This window comes from Pyrgilauda ruficollis, unplaced genomic scaffold, assembly GCF_017590135.1.
Source record: "Pyrgilauda ruficollis isolate IOZ18807 unplaced genomic scaffold, ASM1759013v1 scaffold46, whole genome shotgun sequence".
NCBI lineage: Eukaryota > Metazoa > Chordata > Aves > Passeriformes > Passeridae > Pyrgilauda > Pyrgilauda ruficollis.
Genome location: NW_024526155.1, coordinates 2,285,155 through 2,299,482, shown reverse-complemented (window position 1 = coordinate 2,299,482; position 14,328 = coordinate 2,285,155). Strand labels below are relative to the sequence as shown.

The following is a 14,328-nucleotide window of genomic DNA, read 5'->3' as shown; positions in this document are numbered from 1 at the left end:
CCACTGTGTGTTTTGGTTTTTTTTTATCAGGCTCTGTCTTGTATATGCTGGTCATTGGAAATGTGACATGGTTTATATTAAAGCTGCAAACACTCATGTGCATCTCTGGCTGTTCTGGATAAGAGGGGAAAGAGTCTGTTTGCTTTGTGCTGGGCCTGAGAGCCCAGGGCTGCAGGTGGAAAGTCTGGGTTAAAATTAAAGAGGAATTCCCTAATTTAAGCACATACAGAATCATGGAAGGGTTGAGGATCTTAAAGGCCAGAGGAAGGGATACTTTCTACTCTCCCAGGCTGCTCCAAACCTCATCCAGCCTGGCCTTGGACACTTCCAGGGCTGTGACAGCCACAGCTTCTCTGGGCAACCTGTGCTAGGGCCTCCCCACCCTCACAGGGAAGAACCTGCAGCTATCAGGATTGGGATTTTTAGACACAAGCAAAATCAAAGGCCCGGAAACGTCAAGAGGGGCTCAGGCCAGCGGGACAGCGCCGACCCCGACAGGCGCGGGCTGGGGCCAAGCGCCCGGGCTCAGGGAGGGCGGGAGCACCGCCCTGTCCCCGCCTCGTCACACCCCCTGCCCTCCGCAGTGGTACCGCCCCGCCCCTTTCCCTGGCTGGGAGTGGAGCGAACCACTGCGGCGACCTCTGCACTCGAAGGGGGGGAAACGCCACCCGCGCATGCGTCCGGTCGGAGCGTTGCTAGGGCGCGCGTGGTGACGGCGACACGGCGGGGTCTCGTTGGGGACCCGCGGGCGGCCGGAGCGCTGGCGCTTGCCCGCTGCTCCCCAGAGCCCTCCGGCAGCCCCGCGGGAGCCTATGGAGAGCGGCCCGCGCAATGCCATAGTGTTCAACGCCTCCAAGGGCGAGAGCTTCACGCCGGCCGGCGGCTACAAGGCCCTGCGGAAGAGGCTGCGCGGCAGCTGGAAGGTGCAGAGGTGAGGGGCGGCTCTCGGGGCACGGCGAGGCCCCGGCGGGCGAGTGTGGGCTGTGCTGGGCACCCGAGTGGCCTTTGGGGGCGTATGTCGTGAGCTGAGGCCGCTCTCTCGCCTTGATTGCGCCCTGTTGCATCTTCTCTGTGGGATGCTGTGCGTGGTTTTTGGGAGCTACAGCTCACCTGTAGGAGATGGAGTGTAAGTTGGAAGGATGAAGCTCCTCATACAGGTTTGTGTGTCTGTCCCGATTTGGAGTTTGGGACAAAAAGAAAGCAGGGGGTTTGTAGATGGTGCTGTTTATCTGACTGCTGCAAAATGGCATGTCATGGAGCTGTTTGGGAGAGATCAGGGAAAGGTTCTTCCCAGAGGTGCTGGCACTGCCCAGGCTCCCCAGGGAATGGGCACGGCCCCGAGGCTGCCAGAGCTCCAGGAGCGCTGGGACAGCGCTGCCAGGGGTGCCCAGGCTGGGGTTGTTGGGGGGTCTGGGCAAGGCTGGGGCTGGGCTCCATGGTCCTTTCCACCTCATCTTATTCTATGAAATGTGGCCAGACCAAAAAGAAGAAGATGAAAAATAGTAGGAAGCTCCTCAGGTGCAAAGTTTAGTAGCAGCTGTGACAGCTTGCAGCAGTTCTGGATCTGCCACAGTGCCTTGTCAGAGGAGCATTACTGTTTAGCTGGTTGGCATTTGTAAGGATTATTTTTGCTCAAGTTGTCAACTTTAAACCCAGATAAAAGGGTGCAAAGTGACTGAAGTGATTTGCTTTGTGTTCATTTGCAAGTCCTTTATAAAAAAAAAAAAGGAAAAAGTTGTGGTTCAGGACTACATCCAAGAATAATGTGTGTTTTATTAATCTATTCATAGCTTAAAGGATGAGATCACTTCTGAGAGACTGTTTGGGGTGAAATTGTGGATTACAGCAGGACCAAGAGAGAAGTTCAGTGCTGATGAGGTAAGAAGTCAATAAGGGTTTTCAAGCACATTTTAAAATGTGCTTAAGTAGAAAAGAACAAGACAAAGAAGACTTTGCTGTAATGCTGCTTTAAATGAGTTCATATACATTGGAATTTGAATGTTTTTCTTATTTAACAAAGGACAAAGTTAAATGCAAGCAGTCAAAATAATTTCTCTCCCCTCATCTCAATATAAGTTCATGCAGTTTTGTGCATAGGTTCTCATGTTTGTTTGTTTTTTTTTCCTGGATCTTTGTTGATTTCTAGTTTTCTGTTCTGAAGAAATTCCTGGAGGATGGTGGGGCCATCCTGGTGATGCTGAGAGAAGGTGGAGAGTCCCGGAATGGCACAAATATTAACTTTTTGTTAGAAGAATATGGGATCATTTTCAATAATGGTAATGGGGCTCACTGCTACCTTTAGAAATCAATTTGCAGCAAAATTGAAAGAGCAGGTTTAGCCTTTGTGGATACAAGCCAAGCAGATCTTTCTCACAAAGTACCTTTTGATCGAAAAGATTTTTTTTCTTTAAATCTGAATGCACATGGCAAGGTAATATTGGAGCACAGCAAAGGCTTTCCATGGACAGAGTACATGGGCAACTTGGCCATTTCCATTCCTTTGCTGTAGTTGTTAGTTTTAATTTACTAAAAAAAAAAAATTGGGAAATTTCTTGATTAAAAAGCCATTAATTTAAAACATTTTTCCACACATTTTAAAGGATTGAATCACTTAATGCTCACACTGAATAAGAAGTGGCACTTTTCTTTAGCAGACCAATAAAATGTCACTCATTAATTTTGTGCTGCCAATGTGGAGAAAACCCCCCAACAACCCAAGGCAAGTGTGTGTCAGTGTACATAAAATATTTGGGGTCTTTGGTGGCTTTTCTAGACTATGCATCTTTTTTGCATCTATAGGACTCAATTCATCAGGTGTTTGGAAGATGTATAAAAAAATAGAGTTGTAAAAGTCGATACAGGCTGCTTTAACGGGATCATCTCTTTGTCTCTTTTGCTTTGCTAAAGATGGTGATGTGTTTAACTTTTTGTATTTTTATTTGAATTTGCAAACATATTCCTATCCTAAATCTATTTTGTCCAAAAAGAAACAGTAGTGAAGGCTGATTTTAGTTATTTTGGTAGCCAGATGTCAGATTTGTGGTGTTAGAAGCGAACACCCAGGGAATCCAAGAGCTAAACTAATTTTTCTTTGCTAAATCTAACACATTGATCAGCTAAGATGTCAATTTCTGTATTTTTTTCTTTTTGCAAGATGCTGTAGTACGAAATGTGTATTACAAGTACCACCACCCAAAAGAAGCACTAATCTCTGATGGAGTTTTGAACAGGTAAATATTTGGGGTATGTGAATCTTCACAGTAAACTCTTGTAAACTGGATTGTTTTCAGTAAGGTTTGTTTTTCAATATCTCGTAGGGGAATCAGTGAAGCTGCAAAGAAAACAGTGCTTGAGACAACAGATGAAGATGGAAGGGGCCGTGACTCTCAGTAAGTGTTTTCTCTGAGGAAACTGATGTCAAAATGTGTAGAACACCTCAGAATTGGCAGGTTTGTGATTAGCAGCAGTACACAGTGCTTATGGTGAGGTTTTCTAATGCATTTCTTATGTTTTTGTGCTTCTTGGGTTATATCTGGAAAGGAGAATCTGTTTAGTAGAGCTTGGTAACCTCTGAAGGAGCAGGAGGGATAGGTTTGGAAAGGAATTACAGTTCTCATGACCAAATCTTGTTTGCCTCTAGTCTGAGGGTTTGAGTTCTGTGAATCTGTCCAGCCTGCCTGGTGCCTGCAGGTGCTTATGGAATTCCTGTATTTCCTGCAGAGCTCTCACCTTTGTTTATCCTTTTGGAGCCACACTGAATGTGATGAAGCCAGCAGTGGCAATTCTGTCCACAGGGTCTGTCTGCTTCCCTCTCAACAGGCCTATCCTGGCTTTCTATCAGCATGAGGTATGAGCTGCCTGGGGCCCTCCCTGCCTTCCCCCTGCCCCACACAAAAATTGTGAGTGGATCTTTCGGGGTGGATCTTACAAACCCACCTCAGTTTTTGATACATCTGCAAACTCCAGATGAGCCCAGTGACTCCTGAGGTTTTTTATGGTAAACTTCTTTGCATGAGGCTCAGAGGAGAATTAATGAGATGGTCAGCAAAGATTACATATTTTTGGTTGACTGGTGGATATCTTTAGTTCTTTAACGTTTTGGGGTTTTTTTTTCTGCTGTTTTAGTAATAATTTATTAAATAAGATTATTATTAGCTTTGTAAGTACAGCATATTGAATTCCAAGGTTCTCACCTTGGAACCAGTAGATTTTTCAGGTGTTGTTTTACTCATCCAGCCCTGTTAATTTACAAAAATAAATTCAGAAATTTAGTACTAAAGAGTTACAAGCACAGGATTGATATTGTTAATGAATGTAAACAAGTTAACACTGTTCTTTACTATGTAGAGAAATAATGCAATGCAATAACAATTGCCTCTAGAACTGTGATTTGGAAGGAATTTTTGCTATATTGTATTCTTTGTCGGTAGAGTAAAGGTGGAAAGATGGCAGCCCTGGGATCTTCCCACATGTTCAATGACCAGTATTTAGATAAAGAAGAAAATGGCAAGATCATGGTAAGTTTGAGTTTTTTTGGGAGTTTTGTTTTGCTTTTTTTTGGTTGGTTTTTTTTTTTTCCTTTAAAAACACCCTGTTGTATCTCCACAACATTTGCAAAGCAGTCCAGGCTCAGCTTCATTTTAGAGCAAGACAGTTATGAAATGGATTCAGTATGGGAATTCTCAGCCAATACTAAGAGATATTCTTTGGTTTATTATCTTATTTTAAATTTTTTTCATGGTATGTTATTTTATAGATTTAATAGAATATTTAAGCATAGTATGAGATTACTTGGATCCTCCTGAAAGTAATTGAGTTTTGCCCTTCCCTAGGATGTGCTTTTCCAGTGGCTCACAACATCAGATATCCACTTAAACCAGATGGATATGGAGGACCCCGAGGTAAGAGAGATCCATCTCAAGGAGGTGAAGAACAGTGGGATCAGCACAGGTCTTGGCACGCCCTGTGTTTAGCACAGAGTGGCTAACAGCAAGATGGGTGCTGCTGTTGTTGCAGAACCTTTATTCCTGGTCTAGGATTGAGTAGACAGATGGCTCAGTGTAAAAATTCATGGTACCACTCAGCCTTAGGTTGCTATTCATCATCAGATATCATTTGTGAAAGTCTCTTTCCAATTTGCCCATGTTTATGAGATGGACTGCTCCAGTGTGATGAGTTTGCACTTCACTCTGAGCCCTGAGACAAGAGGAATGTGCAGGAAGGAAAAGCAGATTTTCTGTATGTGAGTAGGGATCAACCTGTGTGTCAGTTTTAGTTGTATACAAATGCTGGTTTTATTTGGAAATACCTTTATGTGATTAAGTTGCATACTCTGTGTGCATAAAAAACAGCAGTTTTGCATAGTTGATTAGTAAGCTGTCTGTTTTAAAGAATTAGCAGAAATCCAAATAAAGCACTCCTGTTGGGTACCTTTACAGCTGAGAGTTACTGATCTAGTGAGCTGCACTGCAAAGGGCCATACCTGGTAAAGAGGGAAATAATTATTTCTAAGTGAGATTTTAGGTCAGATATGAGGTAGAAAGAGAAAATGGGAATGGGTTGGCCATTTCAGATGACAGGGGTGTGTATCTGTGTGTCCAGATTTCAGACTACACCGTGCTCCCAGACACAGCCGCGCTCTCCGAGCAGCTGCGAGTGTGCCTGCAGGAAGGAGATGAGAACCCCAGAGACTTCACAAAGCTGTTTGATACATCCCTTTATCAGCTGGACACAACTGCCCTCCCTTCAGTTATCAAGTCAGCGGCTGTAATTTTCTTATTACTTATTTATTTATTCCATTTGGTGTTCTGCATTTTCTGCTTGTGCTGAACTGTGTCTCCTTAAGAGCAGGAAGGACTGAGCATTTTGAATATGGATATACCAGAAGATAGATTTGTACAATGTGGCAATGATGTTTTCTCTTGCTTCTTGTTTTAGCTGTAGTTTCTGGCCCTCTTTTCTCCTTTTTTTTCCTGACTACATGAAATTTATTGATCTGATATTTTGGGAACTGTCTGCAGTGAAGTTGGGCACCTTCTGGAGTGATAACTGGGAACTGCTCATTTTTCCACTTTTGTATTATTTGGCACTTACTGAAAGCTGCATTTCAGTCACCTTTGCATTTCCCAAAAATTAGGTTTTGAGTTATACCCGTTGCTCATTTTTACCAGTTTGTGTCACTATCAGTTTTGTCCATCATAACTCCCCTGTTGCCCAGATCATGTCAGAGCACTTGGAGTAGTGGCAGCTTAGCACAGATTCCATGAAACTCCACTCTTCTTTTTCTTCTTACTCTGTATTTCTTGTATTTTCACTAGTTGTGAATTCACAGGAGGATCTCCCTTCTGACCCCATAACAAATACTTTTTTAAAAAAATAACTATTTCTATTGACTTCCTTATAAACTTTTTGAAATCCCTGTTCTGCTTGTTTTGTGCTGGATCGCTTTTCCTTCATCTGTGTTCATCCTTCTAAAAGTCGATTGTAGAATTGAGCTGTGATTTTTTTAGTCACCTTATATATCCACCTATCATTGTCTTCCCCTGTCAGAACTGTAATTTTCTCACTGTACAAGTTATTTATTACTGATCTGTAGTTCTCTGAGGTCCTTATAAAATGGACATCCCTTTTTTTTGTGCTGTTACAGTGCAAAACTTTCATGCTGGTGTGTTCACAAAAATCCATCTCTGTAGCCTGCTAGTGGAAATAGTTGTGGTATCACTTTTTCCCTCATACTTTGAATTTTTCTGTGCTGCAGAGCTTATGAAGAACTGAATATGAAACATGAACCCCTCCAACTCATTCAGCCTGAATTTGAGACTCCACTACCTGTCCTCCAGCCAGCTGTGAGTAATTTTCTTGCTTGTACAGTACAGGGAGAACCCTTTTCCAAGAAGGTTGGACTCGATAATCTTGGATGTCTGTTCCAAACTTAATGAGTCTCTGTATAATTTGTTTCATGCAAAAACTCTGTGTGTCATTTCCATGGCTCTGTAGAAGAAGTAGTGAGAAATGCTGTAGTAATAATTAAACACTAGGGAGTTGACTACACTGCAGGGACCATCTTTTAGGAAAGAGCACTCATTTACACTTCTAATTTATTAAAAGAGCTTCAAAATGTAGTGTGTGGTACCAAAACAGAATCCTTGTGTAGTGAGCCTTTGATTGAGTAGCAGCTCCCAGTCCTGTGAGATGCTGGCTCAGCCTTCCCAGTGAAAACAGGATGTGGTATTTGAGAAAGCTGTGGTGGTGAAGGTACTGCACTGTCTGCTGCCAGGGAGGAGCCAGTCTTTCCTGCTCTGCCTCCATCTCCCAGATCCTCAGGGGAAGCAGAAAGTGGAGCACTGGTCTTTTACAGCAGGAGCTGATCAAACTTTAACCACCAATGTTTGGGCTGACAGCAACAACATGAGCTATGGGGGTGTCAAACTCATTTCAGAAGGCAGGAATCTCTGAGTATCTGAATTTTGCCATCATTGTTCCATCCTGCTTTACCCTGGCCACTGAGAAAGCATCACTGGGATTCTTTAGAGCTTCAGGAATGCAACTGAAAGTGGTGTCTCACTCACTGCTTTTTAAAAACCCATGTCCAGCTTGTGACATAAATGGTGCCTGCATGAAACAGAAAATACTGTGATCAGGATTGATGTCAGTATGTTTTCAGGGTGAGCTGTTAGGGCCAATTTAGTTCCTCAGCTCTCAGCCATCACCTGGGTCTCATGGAGCAAAACTGAAACTGCAAATGAGAATGTCTAGTTGTGGTGCTGGGTGATAATTCTGGCATACACGTGACTAAATTATTTTTGAATGTTCACTTATTTTTACGACATAGAAATGAAATTTTCAAGTGGTGGCCCTTGGTTCAGTGGCTTTGGAGTTGCTTTTGACTTTTTAAAGGATTTCTTCAAGTTCAATATAAGTTCAAAACTGTTGTCTTAGAGATCTATAAGGTGTAAGAAAAATATGTGGCAATCAACCGTGCTGCTTTTTCTCTCCAAGGTTTTCCCACCTGCTTTCAAAGAATTGCCTCCTCCTGCTCTGGAACTGTTTGACTTGGATGAAACTTTTTCCTCAGAGAAAGCACGTCTTGCAGAGATCACGAACAAATGTAAGTGGAGCAGATTGTTTGCACATTTAAAATAAAAGTCCATTTTTTTTAGAGGAAAATTGTTATATTTAATTTTAAAGCATGGACCTCATTTGGGAAAATCTACTGCTCTTATCCTGATCTAAGAAACTGAAAGGCTTTGGAAATTAATAGTGCAACTTTATGTACCATGACATTATATTTTGTCTATTACAATAACATTTTATCGTGCTTCTGCCTGCTGTTTCCTATATTGTGCATAAATTGCTTTGTGCAGTCTTGCTGATAAATTTCACATCCTTTTTATGCTTTGAAGTTAAAATGTTAAGATTATTCTAAACATACAAAGATAAGCAGGTACTCGCTGGGGGAATGCCTCATGTCTAGTCCACTGAGCTTAGTGATGGGACTGAACCTCCCAGGATGCCAACAGCAAATGGAGATTCAGAGCAGGTTTTTGGCCAGCTGCTCCAGATGTGTGACACTCACGTGCCTTCTTCCCTGGGTGCTTGTTTAGGCACTGATGATGACCTGGAGTTCTACGTGCGGAAATGCGGCGATATCCTGGGGGTGACCAGTGAACTCCCAAAGGACAAGCAAGATGCCAAATATATCCTGGAGCACATCTTCTTCCAAGTGGTTGAGTTTAAGAAACTGAATCAGGTATTTTTAATAACAATTACAAGTGAGTAGTTGGTAGTAGCAGCAGCGAGGGTGGTGTGTCATTGTAGCAGCTACACTTGTCACAGGCAAGAGGTGACATAAGACATTATGTGCAATAAATGAGACCAGTGAAGTGTGATCCACAGTACTTATGGCTGTTAATCTCCATAAAACATGTACTGCTCAATTTATTAAGTCTCTCATTTATTTTAATTGGGGGATTAGTACACGCAAGTGTAGTTTGTAATTGCAGCTAAATCCAGTTCATTACTGGTGCCTGAGTGAGAGCAGGGAGTCCTCAGGAGTGTTCACAGCTCTGGCCAGTGCTGTAGTGCAGAGGTGACACCGTCATTGTTCCTCAGGAGCTGCACTGAAATGCAGCTGTGCTGAAAGAATTCTTCATAGCAAATTTATTACTTCAAAGCGTGTTTGGAGCATATTGGCAGAGCAGCAATTTGTGCTAACAAGAATTGCCCATTTCACATGTAATCTATTTAAGCCAAAAATCTTACAGTTCTACCCTGTTGTTAAAACTCTTTTTTTTTTTTTTTTTTTTTCCTTCCTCTTCCCTTACTTAAGGAACATGATACTGACCCAAGTGAAGCTGGATTCCAGAACAGTACCTGAGACCTGGCTTTCCCCAGTTTGAGATAGACCTTTTAGGGAAAGTGTATTTTTCCATTTCTAAAGTCTCTCTTCTCAGCGTATTGATTGGGACTGTCTCAGTAGTTCACTGGATGCTTGGATCATTTATGTGTGGTAGTTCAGATAATTAATGCCTTCTGGGGAACTGCTTGTATTTCACAAGCAATTTCCAAAGAATTTCTTATTTTTCTACTTCTTTATTGAAACTGTAATTTTTTAATATATTAAAAAATATACCAAGAAAATGTGTTTTGGGTCCTTCTTTCTGGCTCCACCATTTATTTTCTTGTAGTTAAGTCTTACTCTTGGTTCTCCTGGTGTACATGAAATCCTTAATTGCACTGTGAGAAGGGTTGTTATTTTGGTTTGTGAACTGAGGACAAAAAAATAGAGCCATAATTTTAACAGGAGATGCTGAAAATACATTTATCAGCCTGAGGCAGCCTCCTTTTGTCTCTCTGCCAAAGAGAACTAAGGAGAGGTGAGTTTGTTACTGTAGAAAGAAGACATTTCTTCAAGGGAGGGGAGGGTTTGAAATTAAGCAATAATGACGTTGTAGATTGCTGCCTCATAGCAGACTGGAACTACAGAATTTTAGAAAGAGAGGACAGCACATGGATGAAAACCTTAAGATTTAATGGATCATTATTAAGAAACTGTGATACTGCACAGAAACTCATGAATATTTTTACTTCCATTTATTTAATGTCTAGTCCACTCCCTGAGGTGGTGAGTTCAGTAATGCACAGGAGTGGAAATCCAGGTTAAATTCACTGACCGTGAAATGTTGAAGCTCAATGCACAGCAAAAATAGAGTCAAGGAGATCAGTGGTGAGAAGATTTGTCAGCATCATCAACACCACACCTCTATTGCAAGGACATTTTTTTATGTATTAATGTGGTGAAATTGCATTATAAAGCTTTTTTTGGCTGTCAGTCTGACACTCACATTATTAAATTTTCCCCCACTCAGGTCTTCCATGACTTCTGTGTTTTTACCTTGCTCTGTCATGGTTTTTAAAATCAGAGCTGCTTTTTGCAAAGAATCTGTTCGTCTTTTTATCTCCCCAAAACATCTTTTTATTTTACATTTCTTCATGCTTCACATAGCATCTTGGCACAGGTTTTTCTAAAGGAGATGCCCCAAAGCTCCTGCCCAGTTGAGATGTGCTAATATAATGTTAGCAGAAGTGGTTGTATCTCTTCCTCAACTGCAGCCATTCCTTTTTCACAGCAGCATGTTGGAAATTTTTCATTTATTCCTCTGTTTTCCTTTAAGGCCGTGGTTGTGTTTGTCACCCAGAGCACTTTGTACGTTCCAGCTCCAGATTTACACAACAAGCTTAATCTCTTCTCCTGTGCAGTATCAATAGCAATCAGTCAGCCAGCACAGACTGCAGCTGAACCAACCCCCTGAGTGCTCCTCTTGCTAATTTTAGCTCGGGTTTGTGCTCTTCTGGGGTGTTTATACTTCAAACTGTAAATAACTTTCTGTTTCCCAACCCTGTTTCAAGTTGTTTTGTCACCTGTTCCTGATGTTGTAACGTGTTTTAAAAAAGCCATGCGAGCAGCCAGGAGATACAAGCAGCTCCCTGTTTTCTGGGTGTCTCTGAGACCTCTCTGACAGCTGAAGAACAAATTTTTTCATGAATGGATATTTTTTTACTAGTGTGAAATACATGTAGCTCACATCTCTCTTTCAAAGCTGTCCCTTTGGCCCTCTGGGAGTATTTAAACTTACTTTGTAACTAGAAACATTTTAGTCATGGGAGAGTAATACATGTAAAATTTATGGCTGACTGACAGAATTTCAAAGCAGTGCAAGTAGGTGAGTGCTTTCAAGAGGTGAGGTGAGGCCAAGGGGAGCAGGTTGGGCACATAGCTAGTGACGGAGTTTATATATTAATGAAATTATTGCTGTGGTTCATAAAAGTTGGTTACAAGCAACTCTTGATGCTTTCCCTTTCCTGTCATGCAGTATAGCTCATTACCCCTTAATCTGCTCCTAAAAGAAAAGGGGGACAGCACACTGGTTATTCAGCAAACCATAAATGTCCTGAAAACTGGCTTTAACAAGTTTCTCCTCCCTTTCTTTGCTGTAAGGGGAGACAGGAGAGGAACATCAGGATTGTGTGGGTGGGTGAGATCTAACAGGAGAGTGTGAAAAATCTCTGATGGGTGGGTGCGATGGCTTGGGCTCTTTTCCTGCCCTCGGAGCAGGGGGTGGATGTGACAGAGGAAATCGTCCCTGCGCGGTGGCAGGTGCTGGATTCCCGCGGCCGGGACACCCTGCATGAGGCAGGCCGGGGGTGCCCGGGCTCGCTCCCTGCTGCCAGGCTGTGCTTTCCCGGTGCGCCAGGAGAGGGATCCGCGTTCCCGCCCGCGCTACCGGCGGGCAGCGCCGGCCCCGCAGCCATGGCCCCGGGGCTGCAGCCGCGTCCCGCTGCCCCTTCTCCGCCGGGAGCCGCCCCGACCCCTCTGCCAGGTAACGGGGGCGGGCGGAGCGGGGCTCGGGCACGGCCAGCGCGGAGGATCCTGCCCCGGGCCGTGCCGAGGGGCTGAGCCCTCTGGGGCTGTGCCGGGGGCCGGCCCGGGGTGTTCAGGGGGCTCAGCTTCAGGCCGGGAGGGCAGCGAGAGTCAGAGACCACCAGCAGAGAGACATTTGTATCTTTATTGTGCTAATACAAAACAGAGGGATCGGGAGGAGGAGGAGCCAGCAAGGCTGCGGCTCTCGGGGGTGCCATCACCAGCCCAAACATCTCCCATCACCAGTGCCGACTCGGCCACCCCAGGTGGGCAGATTTAATATGTCACCAGCTGCTGCCATCACCACTCAAGCCGCTGGCTCAGTCTTCTGTGCTGCAGCGTGGATGATGGGGCAGGCACCCAGCAGCTCCAGCTGGAGCCAGGGCAGCAGCATCACAGAGCCTGCTGTAGAAACACAGGGACAGCGTCAGGGTCACTCGGCTGGGTCTCCTGGGTGGCAGACCTGTGGATCAGCGTGGGGTGCTTCTTGAAGGCACCAGGCCAAGCCAGAGGAATCGCCACAGGGGTCTCCAGGGATGATGTGTCTGGTTTGGAGCATCCCAGTAAGCGTAATTCCTCAGTGCTGACATCGAGGGACGTGCTGGTATCCAGAAAGGATTTTATGGCCGAGATGTCCCACCTGGGCACCGGCACTTTCCCGAGGGCTGAGATGTCTCCAGTCAGCTCAGAGCTCTTGAAGAGCAGGTTCTCCAGTGGTTTGGAGTGCTTGTCTTTCTTGCAAGGCGTCGAGGTGTTCTGTGATGCCACATTCATCAGGCAGCCATCTCTGCTGGGGTGCTCACAGGACAAACCAGACAGCTCAAAGGTGGCCTGGCCATGGTGGGCCTTGCAGAAGCAGACAAGACTGAGGTCAGAGATGCCCTGGGTCAGGCTGTGCGGCTCAGTCTTCACACAGCTGCTCAGAGACTCCACCTGCTTGACAACACACAGAGAGCTGCCATTTGCTGTGTTGTCCACATCCACAGGAAGCTCCCAAGTGTCACGTTTGGAAGCACTGCTAGAGTCCATGTAATAGCTCACAACAGGAGAAGAATAGCTATGGCTGGAGGAGCTGGCCAAGAAGCCATTTTCCAGGATTTCCTTTCTGGTCAGAATGCTGGTACTGTGCCTCTGGGTGGACAGCATGGTGCAGAATCCAGCAGCTTTCTGGCTTATGGAGAGAGATCAGGATGACCCTGTCAGGATAAACCTGTTATTGTTCACTACTATTCACCAATGGATTACAGACTTACAGTAGCAGGACTACTCTTGGCAAAATCTTGTTTCAGTCTTGCAAGGAGCTGAGCAGGATCCAGGACACATAGGAGGGCATCCAGCCTATCACTCTCTTTTAGGGTAAAAAGAGTTCCACCACAGCCTGTTAGTTGCTCAGAGGTCATAGTGGAATCTCCCTGAAGTAGTATTTATTTCACCTCAGCCTGTATATCACTACTCTTAGCTTTGTACAGGGGATGGAGGCATGTTATTCTCACTCCTGCAGTCAGGGGGCCACTCACCCCAGCTAGAATTGAGTTCCTTTGAGAAGGAGGCACCAAAACCAGGCTCTGGCTAGGATGGGAGAGGTTGAGGCTCTCATCTTACTTTAAGTCCTTTACATTATAACCCTCACCTCCAACTCAGCCAGGAGCTGACTTCCAGCTCCTTCCTGAGGGACTGGGTAGGCCAGGGAAGGGGATGGCTGTACTCCAAACCCAGCTTTATTCTGACTGCATGTTAAACAGTGAGAAATAGCTCCTGAATTTACTGGAAAGAGCTGTATAGTCAGTCTAGAAAGAAAGTCTTCTTTAAGAGACTAAAACCTGCTTTTCTTAATATAAATGAAGGAAGGAAGAAAACAGAATAAATAGTACCTTCAGCTCCTGTGAAGACCCTTCAATATTCTTGACCCTTTTTCCACTAGTGTGACTTACAGCAGTTTTATAGTTCTGGTAATCAATTAACAGGCTGATTTCCTAATTAAGCTAGTTTGGGAGAGGGAGGAGCTTCTGTTTGCCATTTGTTAAGCACAGGGGCAGTGAAGGTAGGCCATGGCTGACTGACAGAAGTTCTCTGAGGACTAGCTTGTGGTTGTCCTGTCAGTGGGTCCCTAGTAAGGTGACACTAAGTCTTGCCTTGTGTTTTGTGAGCTGCTGATTAGGAATATCTACGTGTACAGACCTTGCATTGATATAGACAGTATATGTTGCAATATTTGGGCAATGCTTTCATGCATAGGGTTGGATTGTTGTGGCTGTCCTGGGCAGGGCCAGGAGTTGGACTTTGATGATCTTTGGGGTCTCTTCCAGCCTAGAATATTCTGTGGTTCTGTAACATGTGTGATGCTCCTGCCCTGTACCCAGGGCTGCTGTTACTGGCGGGGGTGTGGGGGGGGGCCTCAGGTCAGTGTG

General features: G+C 44.5%; 2 protein-coding genes across 3 annotated transcripts in view; both read left to right on the top strand.

Moving 5' to 3' along the window:
* The first annotated feature begins 641 nt into the window (after positions 1-641).
* IFT52 (intraflagellar transport 52) lies at positions 642-9,639 on the top strand. The gene is made up of 13 exons (XM_041478836.1): positions 642-931; positions 1,791-1,878; positions 2,147-2,276; positions 3,155-3,230; positions 3,318-3,389; positions 3,721-3,847; positions 4,431-4,517; positions 4,833-4,901; positions 5,602-5,756; positions 6,758-6,845; positions 7,999-8,107; positions 8,604-8,749; positions 9,329-9,639. Exons 1-13 carry the CDS (start codon positions 813-815, stop codon positions 9,374-9,376), a joined length of 1,314 nt encoding a protein of 437 aa, XP_041334770.1. The 5' UTR covers positions 642-812; the 3' UTR covers positions 9,377-9,639.
* A 1,544-nt stretch (positions 9,640-11,183) lies between these two features.
* MYBL2 (MYB proto-oncogene like 2) overlaps positions 11,184-14,328 on the top strand; it is a 16,789-nt gene continuing 13,644 nt past the window's right edge. Inside the window, exon 1 of one of the 2 annotated variants that reach the window (XM_041478720.1) lies at positions 11,184-11,222. The gene's annotated coding sequence lies outside the window, so the exon portion shown is untranslated. Of the gene's footprint in view, positions 11,223-11,801; positions 11,880-14,328 lie in introns of those variants that run through there. The other variant, XM_041478721.1, reaches the window with a different exon arrangement.

Coding starts and splice junctions, on each gene's coding strand:
- IFT52 (XM_041478836.1), top strand. CDS start 813: ATGGAGAGCGGCCCGCGCAATGCCATAGTGTTCAACGCCTCCAAGGGC. Junction 2,277..3,154: donor TGGGATCATTTTCAATAATG/GTAATGGGGCTC, acceptor TCTTTTTGCAAG/ATGCTGTAGTACGAAATGTG. Junction 5,757..6,757: donor GCCCTCCCTTCAGTTATCAA/GTCAGCGGCTGT, acceptor TCTGTGCTGCAG/AGCTTATGAAGAACTGAATA.